Genomic DNA, 23,066 nt, shown 5'->3' on the forward strand with positions numbered 1-23,066 from the left:
AAGATGTAGTCCACCTGTGTGCACCTTCCTCCACTCTTGTACATCACCCTGTGCTCCTTCTTCTTCTTAAAATACGTATTTACCACTGCCATTTCCATTCTTTTTGCAAAATAGACCACCGTCTGCCCTTCCACATTCCTCTCGACACCGTACCTACCCATCACCTCCTCGTCATCTTTCTTCCCTTCCCCAACATGCCCATTGAAATCCGTTCCAATCACCACTCTTTCTTCCTTGGATACACTCTCCATCACTTCATCTAAGTCACTCCAGAAATCTTATTTCTCCTCAATCTCACACCCCACTTGCGGGGCATATGTATTGATGACATTCATCATCACCCCTTCAATTTCCAACTTCACACTCTTCACTCAGTCAGACACTCTCCTCACCTCCAATACCCTCTTAACATAATCCTCCTTTAGGATTACCCTTACACCATTTCTCCTCCCATCCACACCATGGTAGAACAGTTTGAAACCACCTCCGATGCTCCTAGCCTTACACCCCATCCACTTGCTTTCTTGTACACACAGTGTGTCTACCTTTCTCCTCTCCATCATATCAGCCAACTCTTGCCCTTTGCCAGTCATCGTACCAACATTCAAAGTTCCAACTCTCACCTCCACACTTCTACCCTTCCTCCTCTCCCACTGCCTCTGGACACACCTTCCCCGTCTCCTTCTCCTCCTTCGCCCAGCAGTAACACAGTTTCCACCTGTACCCTGCTGGCCAACAGTACCGGTGGCGGTCGTTGGTAACCCGGGCCTCGACCGATCCGGTATGGAAATTCGGTTTATGATCCGTATATTGATTTGGCACAGGTTTTACGCCGGATGCCCTTCCTGACGCAACCCTCCCCATTTATCCGGGCTTGGGACCGGCGCTGAGAGTGCATTAACTTGTGCAACCACAGTGGCTGGGTTAACTTCCCCATTCTCTTCAATGTTATTCTTCCCTCAAAGTCTTCAAGACAGCTATTCACCACCATCTCAGATACCCCCCATCCAAAACCATGATCTTTTCGAGAACCGTTAACCACCCCCTCCTCCCCTCCCAAATTTTTTTTGCTCCTGTATGCATCTTGTCCACTCCCTGTGTTCTCCCCTTCCCTTCATCATTACCCACATCCCTTGTTTATCCGTCTCCATATATTTTCTCCTTCAGCCCTGCTGTTGGCATTTCCCCCTTTCTGATATTCCTTTTGTTATGTTGCGTCTTGATCCGTTCTGTGTCACACCTCGTCCACAAGCCTTGACTTTGTATCCACAAAATAGGCATATTGAGGTGAATCTGCCTGCCTGATCTGCTTACCCCCTCACCCCACCTGCATAACCAAACTGCAGGCCTGCATGACTATCTGCTGGCCGGCATCACTACCTACAGCCTGCATCTCAAGTTGCTAGTCTGCATCACCAATCAGCTGGCCTGTATCACTCACTGCCTGCCATGACTGCCAAAGCCAGCCATGCCCGTCCTGCCCACAGCAAGAGCCTGTTCGAGGGAAACTCAGCCATCGGAAGCCAACAATAAACAATGAATTTTGGGCCACTGGATGGGAGAGGGCAGCAGAAGATAGGCTCACCATGTTGAGAAGAAAAAAAAATGAACATTTTTGAAATGTCAGGAGTGATTATACTGCCCTCCTCCCAGCCACATTGTGTATATATGTCCCTTGTTCATTTATTAGAAATACCGGGGGGATAGAACTGGTTAAGTATGTGCACAATGAGAGAACGGAGTAGGAAAAGCATAATGAGAATCTCAACATGTAGAATATGGAAACATTGTGGACGTGCAAGATTAGAATAGGCGGGAGTTTGTATGAGTAATTAGTAGCTGACCCCAACACTGTCCACTCAGGTCCGGGACGAACCTCCGAGAAAGTGGGGAAGGGGGGGGGGTGAAATGTTGTGGGAATGTGATAGGGGATAAAGAGAGTATGGCAATATAGATCAGTTATGTCGTTCGTATCTGTTTAGCATAAGGAGTGTGGTATCTATGTGGAAATGACAGTGAGAGTATTGAAGGATTCAGATCTGGTCACTCTACCTTATCAGGAGGGTCAAGAAGGAAACGTGAAGGATGTATCAGCAGCGATGATCATGGTTTCCCCTCCCCCTCCATAGATGTTTCTAAGCCCAATGTTCTCCCGTTTCCTTCTTGACCTTCCTGATAAATCCACTGTAATCTGTCCTATATGTCTTCTATCACCGAACTGATGGCCCAGGCCCGCCAGCAAGCGCACCCTGCCTGCATCACGGCATGACTTTCCTGACCCCTCATGGCCGTGCACCGTGTGCAAAGGCCTCCATAGCTACACCAACAATGGTGGGCATGTGGCAATACAGTCTGGTCGATGTGCAGGGCCAATGAACGTGAGGTCGCAGGATGAGTGGGTGTGGAGGGGCATGGCACTGGGAACAAAAGGAGAAAGTTGTCGTTGGCATTGTAGTTGGAGTTCGAGGTCTGCTTCGAAGAGTGGGGTTGTCATGGTCGGTGTGTTCTCAAGGCGCCGAGGTCCATGCCAGTGGATAATTTGGACAAGACCGGACCCAGAGCCAGGACCGGACCCAGAGCCAGGGCCGGACCCAGAGCCAGGACCGGACCCAGGACCGAACCCGGAGCCAGGACCGAACCTGGAGCCAGGACCGGCTCTAAGTCAGGACCGAATCCAAGCCAGCTCCGGTATAAGAATGTTTCCGTTGTGTCTTGTTCCCCCCCATCCTGTCTTAACTCCGTGGTACGAGATAATCGTAAATCCTAATATGGTATTGTGGGCGCATGACATTTAGTGACTATATCGACTGTGACGTGTTTCTTTATTGTTCTCTCTTCCCTTGTTCTCCACACCCTTTAATTAACCTCCGTCATCTTCGAAGATGGATGGAGGTTACTGTTTTCACCCCTTTCTGTTTGTTTGTTTGTTTGTGAACGGTATTACGGAAAAACTCGACGGATTTCGACGAAACTTGGTGGGGGGGGGGGTTAGGTATGGTCCAAGGATCATGCCATTAAATTTTGGACTTGGTCCCCCCCCCACGCCCAAAAAAAAAATTGTTAGAGAAAAAAAAAATTTTTTTTGCATTTCTACATATTTTAAGTGATTTCCAACCCCCCCCCAAAAAAAATTGTTTGAGAAAAAAAATTATTTTTTGCATTTCTTCATATTTTAAGTGATTTCCAACTCCCCCCAATTTTTTTTACCCCCCCCAAAAAAATAGAGAATTTTTTTTTTGCATTTCTAGATGTTTTAAGTGATTTCCAACCCCCCACCAAAATTGTTACCCCCCAAAAAAAAATTGTTAGAGAAATTTTTTTTTGCATTTCTACATGTTTTCAGTGATTTCCAACCCCACCCAAAAAAAAATTGAGAAATGTTTTTTATTTGCATTTCTACATGTTTTAAGTGATTTCCAACCCCCCCCCAAAAAAGTTACCCCCCAAAAAAAATTGTTAGAGAAAAAACATTTTTTTTTTGCATTTCTACATATTTTAAGTGATTTCCAACTCCCCCCCCCAAAAAAAATTGTTTGAGAAAAAAAACATTTTTTGCATTTTTACATGTTTTAAGTGATTTCCAACCCCCCCCCAAAAAAAATTGTTACCCTTCCCAAAAAGGAATTTTTTTTGCATTTCTACATTTAAGTGATTTCCAACCCCCCCCCAAAAAAATTGTTACCCCCCAAAAATGGAATTTTTTTGCATTTCTACATGTTTTAAGTGATTTCTAACCCCCCAAAAAAAATTGTTTGAGAAAAAAAATATTTTTTTGCATTTTTACATGTTTTAAGTGCTTTCCAACCCCCCTCTCAAAAAAAATTGTTACCCTTCCCAAAAAAGGAATTTTTTTTTGCCTTTCTACATTTAAGTGATTTCGAACCCCCCCCTGAAAAAAAATTGTTACCCCCCCAAAAAATGGAAATTTTTTTTGCATTTCTACATGTTTTAAGTGATTTCTAACCCCCCCAAAAAAAATTGTTAGAGAAAAAAAAATATTTTTTGCATTTCTACATGTTTTAAGTGATTTCCAACCCCCCCCCAAAAAAAATTGTTAGAGGATTTTTTTTTTGCATTTCTACATATTTTCAGTGATTTCCAACTCCCACCCCAAAAAAAATTGAGAAATGTTTTTTATTTGCATTTCTACATGTTTTAAGTGATTTCCAACCCCCCCCAAAAAAGTTACCCACCCCAAAAAGAAATTGTTAGAGAAAAAACATTTTTTTTTTGCATTTCTACATGTTTTAAGTGATTGCCAACCCCCCCTCCAAAAAAACTTCTTTGAGAAAAAAAAATATTTTTTTGCATTTTTACATGTTTTCAGTGATTTCCAACCCCCCCCAAAAAAATTGTTACTCCCACCCAAAAAGGAATTTTTTTTTGCATTTCTACATTTAAGTGATTTCCAACCCCCCCCAAAAAAAAATTGTTACCCCCCCAAAAAGGGAAATTTTTTTGCATTTCTACATGTTTTAAGTGATTTCTAACCCCCCAAAAAATTGTTAGAGAAAAAAAAATTTTTGCAACTTTTTTTTCAACAAAATTTCGATTTTTTTTTTTTTTTTTTTTGCATTTTTACATGTTTTAAGTGATTTCCAACCCCCCCCCCCCCAAAAAAAAATGTTGGAGAAAAGAACTATAACTCTGTCAGCGCTGTTGACATCATATATAATGAATCAGAAAAAAGGTTCACTTGAGTGACCCAGCGGTATTGGCGGCGGAGATTTTTGCACTCTCCCGAGTGTTCCCCCTCTAGTTATTAATTTATTACCTCTGCCACCGAAAGCGGACGGAGGTTATGTTTTCACCCCTTTCTGTCTTTGTTTGTTATCTTGCCCAAACGAAGTTTTAGAAAGATCTGTTACTTGGTAAGTTTTTATTTTTGTTTGTTTGTCTGTAATCATTGGATTTTTCACCTTTATATCACTCTGTAGAGCACAATTCTCATCGGAAACTCTAGTGGGTACACATATCGTAGTATTATTACAATACCCTTCAGCACACATAAAGGTCAAGGTCAAAGGTCAAGGTCACTTTGCGGTAAATCATGGAGGTCGCCGAAACCCTTATTTTTTGAGTAATTTTAATCGAATCATCTCCAAACTTTATGGGAATGTAGTATATGGTCTGGCGATCAGCTGATTAGTTTTTGGTGGCGATTGGCCTTGACCTTCATGGTTAGCGCCTAAGGTCGAAATATTTTGACCCCAAGGTAAAATTTTGAAATCTTAGGTACCATATCGTGTAATACCTCAAATTGAACACCTCGATGGGTGCTTTCTAGATATGTCAAGCTTGAGACATTATGACGTCATTTGGTGACGTTATGAGGCAAACACATATTTTTCATGGTTACTCTGTAGAACGATTCTCATCGGAATCTCTCGGAGGCAGATATTCCTCAAGGTCGCTCCTGGTGGATAGCAGCTCTGTTCACCTCAGTGTTACCTTAAAGAAGTCACGCGTGGTCACCTTTTGGCAAGATACTGGTCACCCTGAGGGTGACATTGGTTTATTTGTTTGTTTGTCTGTGCAGGATATGTCAAAAAGTTATGGATGGATTTGGACAAAACTTGGTGGGCAGATTGGGTGTGTGACAAGGACTAATTGATTGGAACTTTAGAATTTACCCTTTAAAATGCTTTTACTCAAGCGGTGCTTTTACTGCAGAGGTTATGTCGGTTTGCTATTATTTCTGATGATTTTCTCTTAAAAGTGTGAGTTGAACAGGTGACATATGCTTGATGTGGGCTTGATGGTTAGGGTGGTGGGCTTGGGATCCAAGGATCCTGAGTTCTTAATACCAGGTGGGGTGGACTCTGCCTGTCTTCCTTTCGAGGTTGCAAAATGAGTGCCAGCTTGCTGGTATCCTGTGTCGGAGTGGCGACCCATCCAGGATTGTGCCCAATAACCAAGGAGACTGCTTAGGCAGCACCAACGCTCTGCACAGAGTGTGGTCCCAATGGATGGATGGAACGGGTGACGGTGAAGGGTTTCTGTGTAGTGAGTGGGAGCATGATAGGGGAGCGGAAAGTGTTAAATATTCTGTTGTTTCGACTTGGGAATGCCCGTTTGGTTTTATGAGTCGGAGGAGGGTGAGAGTAAAGATGGGATAGCTTTGGAAGGGAGATGGGGGGGGGGGTTGAGGACTTCCGGTGGGGGAGGGGAGTTGGAGGCTTGGGAGTAGAGAAGGGATCGATGCCTTGGAGTTGGGAAAGAAAGGGTGAGGCTTGAGGGGGATAGAGAGCAAAAATGGGACAGAGTTGGGAGAGGGAGGCTGAGGCTTTTTTGTTGAGGAGCTGTCTGTACTACATGTGTAGAGTTACTCACGGTAAAAATGTGTGTGTGTGTGTGTGTGTGTGTGTGTGTGTGTGTGTGTGTGTGTGTGTGTGTGTCACTCTATGGGTAGTGTGTGTGTGTGTGTGTGTGTGTGTGTGTGTGTGTGTGTGTGTGTGTGTGTGTGTGTGTGTGTGTGTGTGTGTGTGTGTGTCACTCTATGGGTAATGTGTGTGTGTGTGTACTTAAAGGAGACCTTGCTATTATGTTCAATACTCCTGACCATATCCTTCTCACATTCTCTTTTGGCTTGCCTATTTTTTTCTCAATTACCCTCATTGACGAACGACGACGTGTGCAAATATCTGAGTGTTCTGAGTGTTCAAACTTGGGCAGTCTTAAGTGTTAGAAGAGTTGTTGAGCCGAGTGATAATTATTTATTATATTTTATCACTTATCACATTTTGTGATTGTTGCCATTAGAACGATGCTCCTCCTAAGGAGGAGGAGGAGGAGGAGGAGGAGGAGGAGGAAAAGCTGAAAAAAACAGCAGGGAATGAATCCTCCCTGTGGAAAAGAGCCTGCAACCTCGTGTCTCAATCCTTGAGATGCTGGTTGGGTGAGACCAACACCCTGATGAGACGACCACTATTTGCGGCATACCTTCTATCACTGTTGCTATTGGCATCAGGCTGTGGAATACCCTTTGTGTACTTGGTGCCATATGCTCAGAGCCATGGCATATCGTTCCAGTATGCATCATTGCTTCTTTCTATCACTGGCATCATGAGCATCTTGGGAAATATAACGTATGGATGGCTAGTGGACCGCAGGTAGGAATCTGTTTTGTCTTTATCTGATTCTCTGCAATTCCTTGCGTAGGTGTTGTTGATGTATGCCGTATGAAACGGAAGACCCAGAAGGAACCCACAGAAGTAAAGAGCAAAGATTGAGTCATCAGGAGGAACCTGGATAGGTTTCGGGTTTCAGCCGCGACTCCATTACCCTCAAACCCATCCAGTCTACCTGAGTCATTTGGCTTGTCGTGTTTATTATGGGCTGACAGGATAGCCCAGAGGTAGGTACACTAGCATCGAAGCTGCCAAATCTGGGTTTGAATCTCGATTCAGTGATAAACTGAAAAGCATCACCTGTCACCTTGGTGTGTTTTGGTGTTAAAATGAACTCTCACCCAAGGTGTTTTGCAATCAGGGTGATGCATCATCATGCCTGCTGTCTATCAGATGGACGTTAAACTGAAGGACCCGTCTGCTAGCACCGGTTGTTACCCCATGCATGTGAAGTGAAAAGAGGGGTTAAGCAATTGGTTCACTTCTGTCTGTCTGTGTCTGTCCGTGTATCTACAAGCGACAGTTGATGATCGAGGAAAAACTTGATTTCAATTTAATGTTATATTTTGAACATGAATCGGAAAACGAACTTGCAGTTTAGTAGTCCTTTGGTTCTGAATTTGTTCGCAAAGAGGAGCGAGATGTTTTTTTTTTCTTTTTCTCTCTCTGCCTGTCTGGCAGTGAAACAGAATTGAAAATCATCTCAAGCAGGAAATGTACTGTTTTGACGTCATAAAGGACACAAACAACAGGCATGAAGAACTAATGTAATGTGTTAATGTGGTGTAAAATACATCAGCGGCGGTAAACTTCCGGAATACATTTTTACATCACCTTTAAAATCTTTATAGCAAATACCATCCGTCACCTTGCTGATGGGAAAATTATGAGTGTAGGGGAAGAAAGAAGGAGTGAGGGGAGGGAAAGTGAGGAGGTAGAGAGATGGGGGAAAGTGGGGAGTGGTTTTCGGAGGAGGTAAGTATGATGAGATGGGATTCTGGACTTGCGTTTGGTTGGGGAACTGGTGGAGAAGGGTGGGGAGGGGGGGTGGGAGATAGTAGTACAGGTTTCAACAAAATGGGGTACATTAAAACAGCACGTTAATACAGCACACGGAGACCATCCAGAGATGTCCATGGGGGGTGCAGAGGGAAGGGGTTTGGGAGGAGGTAAGCATGAGGGCATGGCGAGGGAAGGCAGCGTAATGCGAAGAGAAGTTCAGCGTGAGGGGAAGGGAATGCGGTGTGAGGAGAATGGAAGGGAAGGCAGGGGAAGGGAAGGGCAATAAAACTCACCCAAACAGCAACATTTTATTTTTCACTGCTGGGTTCTTTATAAAACTGGGTGGGAGCATTTAAAAGCCACCCCATATACCTGGCAAAGGCCTGCCTACATGCATGCTTGCTTGCGTACTCGCACATGCAGCGACCTTTGCACCCCTCTGGTCGGCTCACTCCGAATCTGCTTCCTACATGCGACGCCACAGGGAAGCGGTTTTAAATTCAAAACTAAACCAGCAGTTGTTAACAGTCCCCTTAACAGAAGGGGAGGGGTGGAAGAGAGGGGTTGGAGTGGGAGAGAGGAGAGAGGGAGAGAGACATATAGGGGTGGAAGAGAGAGGAATATGGGTGAGAGAGGGAGGAATAGTAGTGGGAGATAGAGAAATAGGGGTAGGAGGGATAGGGGTGGGAGAGGGAGGGATAGAGGTGGGAGAGAGAGAAAGAAATAGAGGAGATTCTGGCAGATGGAACGTCCAGCTTAACATCCGTCCGAGAGACGGCACACACATTGATGAATCACCCTGACTGTGAAACACTGGAATGACAGTTTATAACTGGGTTGGGATTCAAACCCAGGCTAGACAGTGATGTGGATTTTTTTAAACCCACCTTGTTGTGATCGTTGTCCTCCTGAAGGATTCTAACTGGTCGATTGTGGAATCCTATTTGACTTCAGACAGAGTTTAACGTTTGTCCGATTTGATTATAAAACCCTACAAAAAACCCTATCGACACTGATAAAACTGGTGTCCACACAAGTCCTTCCTTGTGAAACAATTTATTTCCTAATTATCCACCATACACTTCTCACCTTTGTACAATGAACTTAAGAATCCCCATTTGATTGCAATATTATTTGGTTCTATTTCATTTATTCTTATTTTAGTTAACAGTTAGACCAACCCGATTCAATTCACTTCTACATTACATCAGAGAGTTTTATTCTAACCTGGTACTTGGTCAGTTCCAAGGAGTACGAGCCACTGAGAAACTATATTTCCTCACGTGCTCGTACTAAGAAAATGTGCCTTTCAAAACATTTTATACTTCCATGAGAGAGAGGTTGGGGGATATTCACCCAGACTGTAGACGTGTCTTTTAGACATAAAGCCACTTCGTACATTTTCTAAGCAAAGGTTCATTTATCAGCTCGGTCACTCTGCTCCAGAACAACACATTTCTTATCATTTAGGGCAAAAGTCTTTTGGCCAGAAATGACAGCCAATTCAATTTGCAGCATAAAAGTTACATTTCTGAAACTCCATTTGTTACAATTTAAAATACATTAATATAATTTTTTCCCCCACAACAGCTTAGAGCGAGCATGCGTACTTCTCGGCTACTCTACCGTGATGTGGTGATTCATTGCTTTGTAACAACTGAAAACATTTTTTACTCATTGTAATCATACAATTTATTTTGCTTTCCTGACTCTGGAAATGTCAGCACAGTGAACTGCCATCGAAGCTTGAAGATCGCTCGACAAATGGCTTAGGTGAAGCGAGCACTCCAAAGAAACGGTTGAAGAAACTTTTAAAAACGAAATGTTTAATTTTTACCTTCTCCACCAAACGTGGAAGGAGGTTATGTTTTCACCCCTGTCTGTCTGTTTGTTACTTGTGAAAATCGATGATTTTTGAAGTATATTGGTTAGTTGCGTGTATTATTCTGTCTGTTTGTTTTTATGTTTTTTGTCTACAAACTACATTTGTCTATGTCCCCGGTGTGTACCCCGGTCAGAATAGGTACACCGTATCCCTGCGTGTCGTAAAAGGCGACTAAAAGGGTTGGCGTCAGGAAGGGCATCCGGCCATAAAAACATCGCCTCAAAAGGAAACCATGATGAGTACAACTGATGGGCAGGGTACAGCCCGAAGTACCCCGGGGGGTCCTCACCCCCTCTCGTTAAAACTCAAGGTGGGGAACCCGATCGAAGCAAGGGAGGAAATTTTTCCATTTATGATGACCAATCGTCTGATGCCCCACGTGGAGATCGGTTTCTGAGGTTTGGTACATGGAATGTAGGGACAATGACAGGGAGATCTGGAGAAGTGGTTGAAACATTGGTCAGAAGAAGAGTGGACATATGTTGTGTGCAGGAGACACGGTGGAAGAGAAGTGGTGTGAGAATGGTGAAGGGAAGGCAGGAGCAGAAGTACAAGTTTATGTGGCAAGGGTGCCTGGAAGGCGTGCATGGTGTTGGTGTAATGTTTTCTGAGGAGTTTGTAGACAGAGTAGTGAGTGTGACTAGAGTGAGTGAAAGGTTGATGATGGTGAGAATTGTGATCGGAAATCTCTTGGTGAACGTCATCTCGGGATATGCCCCGCAGGTCGGTCGAAGCGATGAAGAGAAGAACATGTTCTGGTGTGCGATGGAGAAGTTGATGGAAAATGTGAAAGATGAGGAAGTTGTTGTGGTTGGAGGAGACTTGAATGGACATGTGGGAAGGAGTCCAGACGGTTTTGAGGGAGTCCATGGGGGTTATGGATATGGTGTGAGAAATGGAGAAGGTGAAAGGATCTTGGAGTTTGCTGATGGAGCTGATTTGTTGCTCTGTAATACTCAATTCCAGAAAGCGAATAATAAGCTTATTACATACACGTCAGGTAGGTTGACGACAACCATTGACTACCTGATGGTGCGTCAGCGAGATAGGGGAAACCTCCGGGACACAAAGGTGATCCCAGGGGAGGAGACCGTTTTGCAGCACCACCTGGTTGTCTGCGATATAAGGGTGAAAGGTGCGCGGAGAATTCGGCGGGTGAAGTACCAACCGAGGGTGAAGGTGTGGAGGTTGAAAGAGGCGACAGTGAAGGAAGCATTAAGAGAGAGGCTGAGTATGGTTGAAGATGATGTGGTTGAGCTTGAAAGTGGTTGGATGTCAATGAAAGATAGTCTATTGGGAGCCGTTGGTGAGGTATGTGGATGGACAAAAGGACCACCGAGGCACTCGGAAACATGGTGGTGGGATGATGAAGTTGGAAAGACGATTGAAGAGAAGAGGAAGAAGTTCAAGGAATGGCAAAAGGCAAAGGATACGGTGGAAGAAGAGGCTGCACATGAAAGTTATAAGGAAGCCAAGAAGGCTGCAAAGAAAGAGGTTGCAAAGGCGCAGGAGGCCCATAGGAAAATGTTTGGAGAACGCTTGGATTCGGAGGAGGGTAAGAGAGCGGTATTCAGGATGGCAAAGCAGATAGCGAGAGAGAGATTTGATGTGACGGGGGTGTGTTGCTTGAAGGATGAAGTGGGACAAATCGTTGTGGACTCAGATGGAATTAAAGGAAGATGGAAGAGATATATGGAAAGGCTGTTGAATGTAGAAAATGAATGGGATAGAAACATCGAGAGTAACCCAGTTTTAGGACCAGCAGAGAAGATAACTGAGAAGGAAGTTGAGGAAGCTATAAGAGCAATGAAGAGTAAAAAAGCAGGAGGGCCGACGGGAGTTGTGGGAGATATGTTGAAGGCAGCGGGAAGTTGGGGTGTGGAGAGAATGACAGAGATCTGTAATCTGGTGGTGAAAGAAGGCCGCATTCCAGTGGATTGGGAACTGAGTACCCTCGTCCCTCGGTACAAGGGGAAAGGTGACCCTCTGGACTGTGGCTCCTATAGAGCAATAAAGTTATTGGAGCATGGAATGAAGGTATTGGAAAGGGTGTTGGAGAAGAGGATAAGGAAGAAGGTAAAGATTGACAAAATGCAGTTTGGATTTATGCCAGGAAGAGGAACGACAGATTCCATTTTTATTGTAAGGCAGTTGCAGGAGAAGTACATGGAGAAGAGGAAGAAGTTGTTTTTTGGGTTTGTTGATCTGAAGAAAGCATTTGATAGGGTCCCACGCGAAGTAATGACGAAGTGGAGGAATGGTTGATCAGAGTAGTGATGGCCATGTACGAGAGAGCACGCACAGCTGTAAGGACGAAGGATGGGAACAGTGGTGAGTTTGAGGTGAGGGTAGGAGTGCACCAGGGGTCGGTACTAAGTCCACTTCTATTTGTAGTTGTGATGGAGGTGCTGGCTCGGAGGGTAAAGGAGGGTTTACCGTGGGAGCTGCTGTATGCAGATGATCTGGTGTTGATTGCAGAGAGTATGGATGGACTGAAGGAGAAGATGAACAAGTGGAAGGAATGTATGGAGGCAAAAGGTTTGAAGGTGAATATCGGAAAGACGAAGGTGATGGCAAGTGGTAAAAGCATGTGGTGAGGTGGAAAGGACTGGGAAGTGGCCGTGTGCTGTGTGCAGGAAGGGTGTCGGAGTGAACTCCATTCAGTGTACAATGTGTGCTGAATGGGTTCATCGAAAATGTAGTGGGGTGAGAGGGTCATTAACCAGTGTGGCAGCTACATTCAAGTGTAAGGTTTGCATCGAGGGAGCTGCAGATGAAGGAATTGTTGAGTTGGATCTTGGAGATGGTGTGAAGCTGGAAGGGGTGAAAACATTTTGCTATCTCGGAGACATGCTGAATGGAGAAGGTGGATCAGACTCTTCGACGGTTGCTCGAGTGAGATGTGCATGGAAGAAGTTTCGGGAACTGAGTGGCGTGCTGACAAAGAGGGGAGTGTCGTTGAAGCTGAAGGGAAAGGTGTATGCTACATGTGTGAGGAGTACGATGATTTATGGGAGTGAGACATGGGTACTGAACATGGAGCAGCAACAAAGGCTGGAAAGGGTGGAAATGCGAATGGTTCGGTGGATGTGTGGAGTATCGTTGAGATGGAGGAAGACAAATGATGACTTGCGGAAGATGATGGGAATAGAGTCTGTGATGGAGGTTGTGAAGAGAAACAGGTTGAGATGGTTGGGTCATGTGTTGAGGAAGGATGAAAGTGACTGGGTGAGAGGAGTGTTGGAAATGAGTGTAGTCGGAAGTAGAGGACGGGGAAGACTGAGAAAAACTTGGCTAAATGTGGTGGAAGAGGAAATGTGGACAAGGGGATTAAGAAGGGGAGATGCAGAAAACAGGGTAAAGTGGAGAAGATTGTCATGGGGCCCGCAAGGCTAACCCCCGCTTTAGCGGGGAAAATGGCCTTTAAATGCTTGTGTGTGTGTGTGTGTGTGTGTGTGTGTGTGTGTGTGTGTGTGTGTGTGTGTGTGTGTGTGTGTGTGTGTGTGTGTGTGTGTGTGTGTGTGTGTGTGTGTGTGTGTGTGTGTGTGTGTGTGTGTGTGTGTGTGTGTGTGTGTGTGTGTGTTTTTATGTTTTTTGCCTGAGGTCAGAATTTTATACTGATCTTCACGAAACTTTACCACAAGATCGAGTTTGTCATAAGCAAGAAGCCTATTGTTTTTGAGGTCAAAAGTTCAACATCTATCTATAATTCCAGCAATCTCTGTGTGTGTCTGTCTGTCTGTCTGTCTGTCTGTCTATATGCTACCGCCGTTTCTCGACGACCGCCGGTCCGATCTGATTGAAACTCGCCAGGAATATTGCTGGGGACCCGCGGATGTGCCTTTTCGTGATATCAATCTGACAAGCGGTTCCCAAGTTACGGCCATTTATCTGTCGACCAATGACAAGACACGGTATTATGACATCACGAATGACGTCACAATTAATGTTTATTTATTTATTTTATAATATTTATTTGTTTGTTTATTTATCTATAACCCAAGGTTTGAATTTCCCAAGGGTTTGAAAGCTGGTTTTCCCAGGGTTTTAATTAATTGTTGTGCTTGGTAGACATTTGTGAATACATTTGCAGAGAGAGGGGCGAGAGAGAAGGGGGGCGAGAGAGAGGGGAGAGAGGAGGGGGACGAGAGAGGAGGAGAGAGAGGAGGGGAGAGAGGAGGGGGAGAGAAGGGGGCGAGAGAGGGGGCGAGAGAGGGGAGGGAGAGAGGGGGTGAGAGAGAGGGGGCGTCACAATTCTACTTCTTCGTTGATATGATGTCACAATTGATGCTGGGACCTGAGTATGTTTCCCAGGTGTTTCCCAAGTTCTGGCCATTTATGATACGGTTGGTACGATCTAATTGAAAAAATTCCCCAATCCAGTCATTGTTTACGAGAGCGAAGGAACGAAGCGGCACATACTGGCACGCAGCTACGGGCCCACACTAGTTGGTCAAATGTCAACAGATTTGTCAAATTTCTAAAATTCTCATTTTTCATCCGATTGAGTAGAAATTTGAAAATCATTTGCATATGAGGTCACTGAATTCAACCACCCATTATTTTGAGGTTATCATCAGCCAAAAGGTCAACAGAGGCCAAATTTCTAAAATTGTCAATTTTAATCTGATTCACTTGAAATTTGAAGAGCAGTTGCATATTTGGTCAATGAATTCAACCACATATTATTTTTGAGGTCAACATGGACTAAAAAGTCAACATAGGCCCAAGGTCAACAACTAAGGTGGTATTTCTAAAATTCTCAGTTTTCATCCGATTGACTTGAAATTTGAAGAGGATTTATATTTCAGGTCACTGAATTCACGAGCCAATTATTTTTAAGGACAATAATTTTTTTGTGTTCCACCAAATGCCATTTGGTTTTCAAATGTTTTCGCAAATTCGATGCATTACAGTGATGAGCAACATATATTGAACAAAGTGAGCACGCAACTTTCGGACTCTTCTTTAACCTTCCCAAAACAGTTCCAAACTGCACTTCTGGACATGTTGAATGATATGTTATCAAAACTTTATGAGTTGATGTATTGCCTACTTGTCCATCAGCAAAGCAATCAGCACGCTTTACCGGCCAGCTTCAAATGCCAAGGTCAATGAAGAAGTTTAAATTTTGAAATTTGGCTTGGGTGAAGAGATTCTGGAGGTTACCGCATGTGTATAAACTAAATAAAGCCACGAACACTCGGAGATGCCCGGAATGTCAAACAATGTCCAAATTGGACAAATGAACACTTTTCTTAGCAGTCAGAACTGCTGCAGAGGCAATTAGACGTTCAAATTTTGAAATTTGATTCAAGAGATTCTAGGAGCTTATCGCATTTGCGAAAATGAAATAAAGCCATGAACAGTGGTGTCTACGGGTGTTTATCAGCATTGCGATGTATCCAGCAATTTGTAGATATGAAAAGGAGGCATTCAATATGAGTGAAGAAAGTGGAAAAATATTTTTTGAGCACTTTATCATTAAGAAACCATTGCAGCCTGTTCCAAGTCATGACATTGTTGAGCAGGCTGAACAAAATAGGGAATTAAGACCTCAGCAAGCTGACAGTGGGCTGACTCGGGGCTGACCAAAGATGACGCCTTGGTAAAGGATAATTAAATAAGGCCGTGAATTATCTTCAAAGGGGTGTTTAAATGAACTACCAATTTTCATTCATTACCTTGGAGTTACTACCAACTACCTTGGAGTTCCCTTATTCATTACTACCAACTACCTTGGAGTTCCCTTATTATGCATGCAAAGTTTGGGGCCACTAGGTTTCATGGTTTTGGAGTTATGGAGGAGACAGACTGGCACACACTGACATTTATTATTATAGACTAGCAGGGGGTAGCTGGCATTGCCCAGTGCTGTTCTAATCCTATTGGCATTTTGAAAAAAGTATATCTAATTATTTTTTTTTTCTATTTTGTGGGAGGCCAAAACACTTCCCTCCACCCATGAAGGATGGGGTCGGGGATCATTTAATATTACCTTTCACAAAGCTACAAAGGCTTAGGCACCACCTCACCCCCACTTCCCACTTCTCTCTTCATTGTGGTATGTCCTGATTTGTTCTGTGTTCTAGCTCTTCCATGAACCTCGACTCTGTATTAAGAAAAACATTACAAAGCTACATCTGCCTGTGGTGAGCAAGGAGAAATTCTTATTACCCTCACCAAAGGAGAGGTTATTGCATTTGGGTCCGTTTGTTTGTCTGTTTGTCTGTCTGTCTGTTTGTTTGTTTGTCCGCACAGAACTTTTCTGTTTTTCTCCGCAACCGCTTGTCAGATTGAGACAAAATTTTCACCAATGGCGCGACTACTCATGTAGAATGTTTGTTTTAATGATAATTATGACGTCATAAGTCACATGGTTTGGCAGCCATGTTGGAAAAACGGGGAAAAAATTGGACCTCTGTATCTGAAACGGCATCAAGGAAAAAATTGAAACTTGGCACATGGCAAGTACTCCTCATGGGGAATGAGTGTGAATTTTTTTTTATGATGTCATAGGTACCTTCGTTATGACATCATTATTTCATATGTAGAACGCTACATCCGATCAGTATGAAAATTTTTGAGGTTCATCTCGGGTAAAATAGTCCACAAAAATGTTTTTGATGATGTCATCAGTCACGTCATTTGGCAGCCATTTTTTTTTTTAACTTCAAAAATCTCTGAAATGGCTGAACAGATTGAGGTGAAACTTTACACATATGACCACCTATCCACGAGGAACAAAAGGTTTACACATATGACATCATAGGTCACATGGTTTGGCAGCCATATTGGATTTAACCTAAAACATAAAAATTTCTTCTCCAGAACAGCTGGACAGGACAGATCAAGGGGAAACTTCACGTAAATCTTCCCCATGGCATGCGTGTACAAGATTGTTAAGGAATAATTGATAAGTCACATGGTTTGGCAACCATATTGTATTTAAGAAAAATATGAAATAATGTTTTCTCTAGAACCGCTTAATTAATTGATGTGAAACTTCAGAATTGTGATCTCGTAGTGATGTGGAATACACGTTTTAAATTTCAACTTGATCAGACACATGGTCTGGCAGCCAGAATTATTTGAGTTGTTTTTTTTACGTGGGTTTTTTATTTGTTATTAAATAAGGCTCACTTGGCTTTGCCTGGATGGGTTTGAGGGTAGTGAGGGTAGAGGAGCAGCAGCTGAAATGTGAATCCTATCCAGGTTCCTCCTGATGATTTAGTCTTTGCTTTTTGCTTGTTTGGGTTCCTTCTTCTGACTCCAATGCAGGATTGATTGTTCCTATTTGGTCTTCCATTGATCTGAATTGAATTTATTTTAATCCCATTTTGAATTCAATTGAATAATAATGAATAAAAAACGTCATGGGTCAGGGTCAGGTGTCCGATCAAAGCGTGGCTGCATCAAAGCGGGACGTCTTGGTACCCGGTCATCACTGCCAGCAGTTATAAAGTGGCAGTTCTAATTATGTCTCTTATTAATTATGTAACACACCAATGCACAATCACCACACAAAACAAGTGCTGGCGAGGGTCTGCAATTTCTGATTGCTCTTTTTCTTGTTTGTATTGTCATTATGGTGAGAGATCTGTTTGTTTTATTTGTGCATGATCCCACATGAGTGATGCACAGCTTAAATGTTCTAAGATTCTGATCCCTGCACCAATTTCTGTCCAGTTTTCTCCGTCGTCGTCGTTGCTGGTGCTATGTCTTCGCCATTACACTGGAGGGAACTTGCTCCTTATGTCTATCATTTGCACACTACCTATCTCAACTCGCACTTTTGGCGGGGCTCTATGGCTATTTTGATGGAGCATATGTGACTCTGTTGGCGATAATCGCGACTGACCTGGTGCCTACACACCTCGCGCCAACAGCAATCGGACTCACGTACGGCATTCATGGTCTACCCTACCTCTTTGGTCCACCTCTTTCAGGTAATGTGCATTGCTGTCACATCAAGAGTTGTCTAGTATGAGTTGTAATGACCATCCTTGGTGGCATAATGGATGAAGTGTCTGCTCTGAGATGGGCCGAATGTTCTCCTCTTGTGGCAAAGTTCCCTGTAAGGGAACTCATATTATTATGTTTACTAACTGCAAACAAAACAAGCTACAACTGCTGAGTTAAGTGTAACTCTAATTTACTGAGTCGCTGTGTAAAGTCTGTAGATGTATTGACACATGTATATTTATCGTGCAGGCTGGATGGTGGATCAGACCAACTCCTATACAACCTCATTCCTATTCAGTGGCTCTGCAATAGTAGCCAGTGCTATGTTGGTTGCTGTAGCAACTCTTGTCATCTCAAACCCTGGGCCTAGTGGTGAGGTGAAGGCTTCTGGGCAAGATGGCAAGTTAATATCCCCTGGGCTGACTGGCAATGCAGCTTTTCCCAGATTGATTGGTGAAGCAACAGTCCCTGGAATGAATGGCGAGTGCAGTATGCTCTGAACTACATGGCAAGGTGGCAGTCCCCTGAACTTGCTAGAACAGGGTAAATGGTTACCCTGGAACTGATCCATAAGTTACTGATAAATATGGTTAAATGGTTGGAGTGTTAAAGCCATAATTTTGTTTTTGTGTGTGACCTCATCGCTCGGTCCCCTCAAATGGCACAGACTTGATTTATGCATTTCAAAGTTGCGACACGTTGGCATCAAGTGATTGTCTTTTTCCACATTTGAATGCCGTTACGTAAGCAAAAGAAGGTCCATGTGCCAGAATGAGAACTCAATTCCACTCCTCCTCATCGCCCACCACCCCTCCCCTTACCCAACTACCCAAACAAATACACATTCCCTTTAATGTAAATATGCAGCATTTTAATGTTTTTAAACAAAGTATTACAGTTGTGGCCAAAATACTATATATAATGTACATGACGTTTCGCACACTGTAACATACTGAAATATACCCTGTGTTTAAACATCATATGATGATTACATTCGCCACCGAAGGGAGGTGGATGTTATTTCTTCACCCCTGTCTGCTGTTTGTGAACAGGATATCTCAAAAAGTTGTGGACGGATTCGGACGAAATTTGGTGGAGACATTGGGTGTGTGACAAGGAATAACTGATTAGATTTTGGTGAAGATTCAGATCCGATAGTAGAATTTTTTTAAGTGATTCTTCACCATTGAGAGCTGTGGCCGAAAACGATATTTCGAAAAGTTGTGGATGAGTTTGGACAAAACTTAGTGGACAAAACTTGAAGCCAATTCGATTTTGGTTCAGGTCCGAATCGAGATCTGACCTATCAGTGGGATCCAAAACGTAAAGTGCACAGCCTGGCGGAGGTATGCGCTCTACCGAGTGATGCTCTCGTTTGTTTGTGTGACTTCTCTGCATTCCTGAACCCCTGGACAGAATGAATTGAAAACTGGTGTTTTTACTGTGGGATGTGTGCCCGAGAAGGTTTAGGTAGTAAAAATGTAAACCACAGTACAAGGGTTCAGGGTGGGGGGGAGCATCCCAATTCTCTCTCTGCAACTGTGTCTGGCATAGTGCCATCTGGTGGAAGGAGGTATTAAAAGACATTGAAATTGGTCAATTCTGGGGGAAGTAGCCCATCCGTGGGAACTTGTTCTTCGCGAGTGATAAAAATCGCACTTGTTTTTATTGTTAGTTTTTTGGCATGGAGGATTTTATTTGTACTTGAAACCATTTATTGTTAATTTGTGTTTTGGTGACACTGTGTGATTACTGTGACAGTACCAAGCGTGGGATGATGATGAAGGAGAAGATGGGAGGCGTATTGTTGCTGCCATAGGGTAGTGGGATGGCGGGTTGGAGTGTGCTAAATTGAGAAAAATAAAATCGAGAAAAGAGAGTAAAAGGAGAAGGTAGGGTAAAAAGATTTGGAGGCAAGAAGCTGCAAGGAAGGAATAATAAAGCTTTTTCAAAGAGACCTTTTAAATATAACAAGCAAGAGAAGAACGGCAGTGTAAAATGTGCAAATCTTCTCTTATTTAAACCTAGAATCACAAGGAAGTGCTCAGATGGGATTGCTGAATTTAAATATGTCACTGAACACACAAGGAACTTTGGTGCAATGCCTGGTGTTTGCTTAATGGTTAGGGTGGTGGGCTTGGGACCCAAGGGTCCTGAATTCAAATCCCACTCGTCTGTTGAATTAATACCAAGTGGGGTTGACTCTGACTGTCATCCTTCCGAGGTCGGCAAAATGAGTGCCAGCTTGCTGGTATACTATGTCGGAGTGGCGACCCATCCAGGATTGTGCCCAACAACCAAGGAGACTGCTTAGGCAGCACCAACGCTCTGCACAGAGTATGGTCCCAATGGATGAATGGAACTTTGGCGCAGGAGGAGGCCAATGGCCCATCATGTCTGTGCCACACCAAATGCAGTGTCATCACCCATCCACACACAAGCTACCTTCAAGTCCTGTCAATATTCCCATATTCCTCTAATCTCCAATGCATCCACGTACCTACTGTATATCATTCCCATTTAAACCTATCAATCCCTCCACTGCCACTACCTTTCCAGGGAAACCATTCCATGCATTATCACTCTCCAACTGAAGGACCCTGCCTTAAACTGTCCTAACTTTCATCTTCTTTACCCTCAAGCTATGACTCCTGGTCTCACTGTCCACTCTGCTGGAAAACTGCACTGCATTTACCTTGACCACACCCTTCATCATTATAAACATCTCAATCAAATCCTCTCGAAATAATCTCCTTTGTAATTTACCACAAACACCGATTTCTTCTTGAGCAGCCTGGGGGAGAGGAAGATAGTGGGGAAGGTGGGGCAAATATATTTTCTGCTGTGGCTAATAAACTCCTGGTCTGCAGCAGGGACCAGTAAACCTCTTGCACTGTGGCACATGTCCAGGCAATAATCGTAAGTCGTCTCCCCCACCTCTCGCAGAGGGTGGGATATATCGATATATATATATATATATATATATATATATATATATATATATATATATATATATATATGTAGGTGATATATGGGGCGTCTGAGGCAACCATTTAAATGAATGGGGGGAAAGGGGAAAACTTTCTGACTCAAGCCCCAAAAGCCCAAAATAGGAGAGTGATTTCTTCCCCCTCCCATACAAGCAAATGTAAGATTGACTTACTGATTAAAGCACTTCTTTCCCTTCATATTTTCATTCCACTCAAAGAGCAAACCAATGAATATTTGTTCATGTTCTACTTTGGGGAATAACTTAATTCTCCTATTACATTCATTTCCATAGAGTATATTCACAAAGATTACTTTGGAACTTAGTTCTTGGTTTAAGTATCTTTGTTGAGCACAGATGAAATGATAAACTTCTCTTAATGCTCTTATTTGACCACCTCCTGAGCCACATATCATTTTGAGAATGTAGTAAATTGTTTTTCCATTGTTCACTTGATAACCATCAAAGTTTTCAGTCCATTCAAGGATATTAATTTTTTTCTTTACATCCTCCAACTTATTTGTAATTACATTTATCTGCTTATTTGTTTTATCTACTTTGACCTCAGTTATTTCTTCAATAAGACTTATTTGATATTTCTCACATTCTTTATGTTTCCCATTTAACCCTCAACGGCATACCTGGGGTCAATTTGACCCAACATGCAGGTTTTTTGTGTGTAAAAAAATATCAGCCCATGGTCTCTGTTTATCCTCACCCCATATATGTATGTTATTGCTGTAAAATTTAGCGAATATAGAGTAATACATATTGGAGATATTTGCGGGAGAAAATAGTGGGGTCTATATGACCCACGCTGGGAGAACTCCCAAAAAACATTTACATTCATAACTATGAACACTTTATCCCGTTTTCTTTTCTGGAATTGTTATTATTTCTCAAAGAACAATAAAGGTGTTTCCCAATTGTTTTCATACTGTTATAATTTGTATCATTCTGTGACAAAAAGGGGATTGGAATGGTTCCAGGAATTGCTCATTCCTGGAAATGGGATATTCCAGAAATCGAAACTGCAGTTCATAACGCTAGTGTATTTGCATTTTCCTTCAAACCATGGCCAACCAACGGAGAGCATGGTATTCTGTTGCTGATTAATGTATCTTTGACAATTATTAGAAGATGAAAGTGACAGTGAGTCTTTATCTGATCCAAGCGATGATGATTCCTACATCCCAGATCAGGCTGCAGTCCGTGATACATCAGATGAAGATCAGGTTTCTGACGTTGATGAACAGCCAGATGAAATATCTGCTGATTTCAGACATTCTTACAATCAGTCTGATAATGAGAATGCTCAGTAAGGCCAGGCCATAGCAGAAAGGCCACGTGGTCAAGGTCGTAAATACCTCAAGCAGTTGGCATACGGCCTCACCAACGACTGGATTGACTTGACACTCATAATGTTCATGTTCTCCAGCCGGCTGTAGTGACCGCATTACATCAATTTGGAAAGGTTGCTGCAGCAATCCAGAGACCACGCCAGGCTAGAAGTCCTGCCAGGAAACGATGCCAATTATGCAGAAGGCCACAGGACAATAAGACCTCAACTGTCTGCTCAAATTGCAACAAATATGTTTGTGGTACTCATTCAACCACTGTTACTACTTGTACAAATTGCGAAGCGTAACTAGAACAATGAACCTCATAAATCGAGACACTACAATGAAAAATGACTCGTATTTCTTTCATTATTATGGAAATTGCCATATTTTAATTTTGTATGTTATGCTGTTGCTGCTTTCTGTGTAAAAAGTTTATTAGTAAAATGTGTAGCCATTCGCACATTAATTTCTGATTGTTTTTGTTCCGGATATCACTAGATATTGAATACATTTCATATGTATCATCAACTTCTCAATGTTTTATACTGTTTTGTACAAACTAGGTATGATATATTTGACAAATGTTGCAACATTTGGCTTGTGTATTGACCAAATCAATGACCATTTTGAATGGGGTCAAATTGACCCCAAGTGTGCCAATGTGTAAGTGTTGGTATGCGTGCCGTTGAGGGTTAAATACCAAGGCTGATTACATCTCCACTCCTTGGTTTGGTTATTGCTTGGTTCTATCA

The 23,066-nt window shown here is 43.0% G+C and overlaps 1 protein-coding gene across 8 annotated transcripts in view; it reads left to right on the top strand.

Moving 5' to 3' along the window:
- The window catches only part of SLC16A12 (solute carrier family 16 member 12), a 93,062-nt gene that overhangs the window by 66,584 nt on the left and 3,412 nt on the right, over positions 1 to 23,066 (top strand). For 4 of the 8 annotated variants that reach the window (XM_085851500.1, XM_085851502.1, XM_085851501.1 and 1 more), the window contains 3 exons: positions 6,763 to 7,112; positions 17,707 to 17,966; positions 18,232 to 21,902. In XM_085851500.1, the coding sequence (XP_085707626.1) occupies positions 6,763 to 7,112; positions 17,707 to 17,966; positions 18,232 to 18,482 (861 nt within the window). In that variant the 3' untranslated portion in view covers positions 18,483 to 21,902. Of the gene's footprint in view, positions 1 to 6,762; positions 7,113 to 17,706; positions 17,967 to 18,231; positions 21,903 to 23,066 lie in introns of those variants that run through there. The other 4 variants (XM_085851505.1, XM_085851503.1, XM_085851504.1 and 1 more) reach the window with 4 other exon arrangements.

Source organism: Eptatretus burgeri, chromosome 13 (genome assembly GCF_056783735.1).
Source record: "Eptatretus burgeri isolate ZD-2024b chromosome 13, Ebu_testis_v1, whole genome shotgun sequence".
Classification (NCBI taxonomy): domain Eukaryota; kingdom Metazoa; phylum Chordata; class Myxini; order Myxiniformes; family Myxinidae; genus Eptatretus; species Eptatretus burgeri.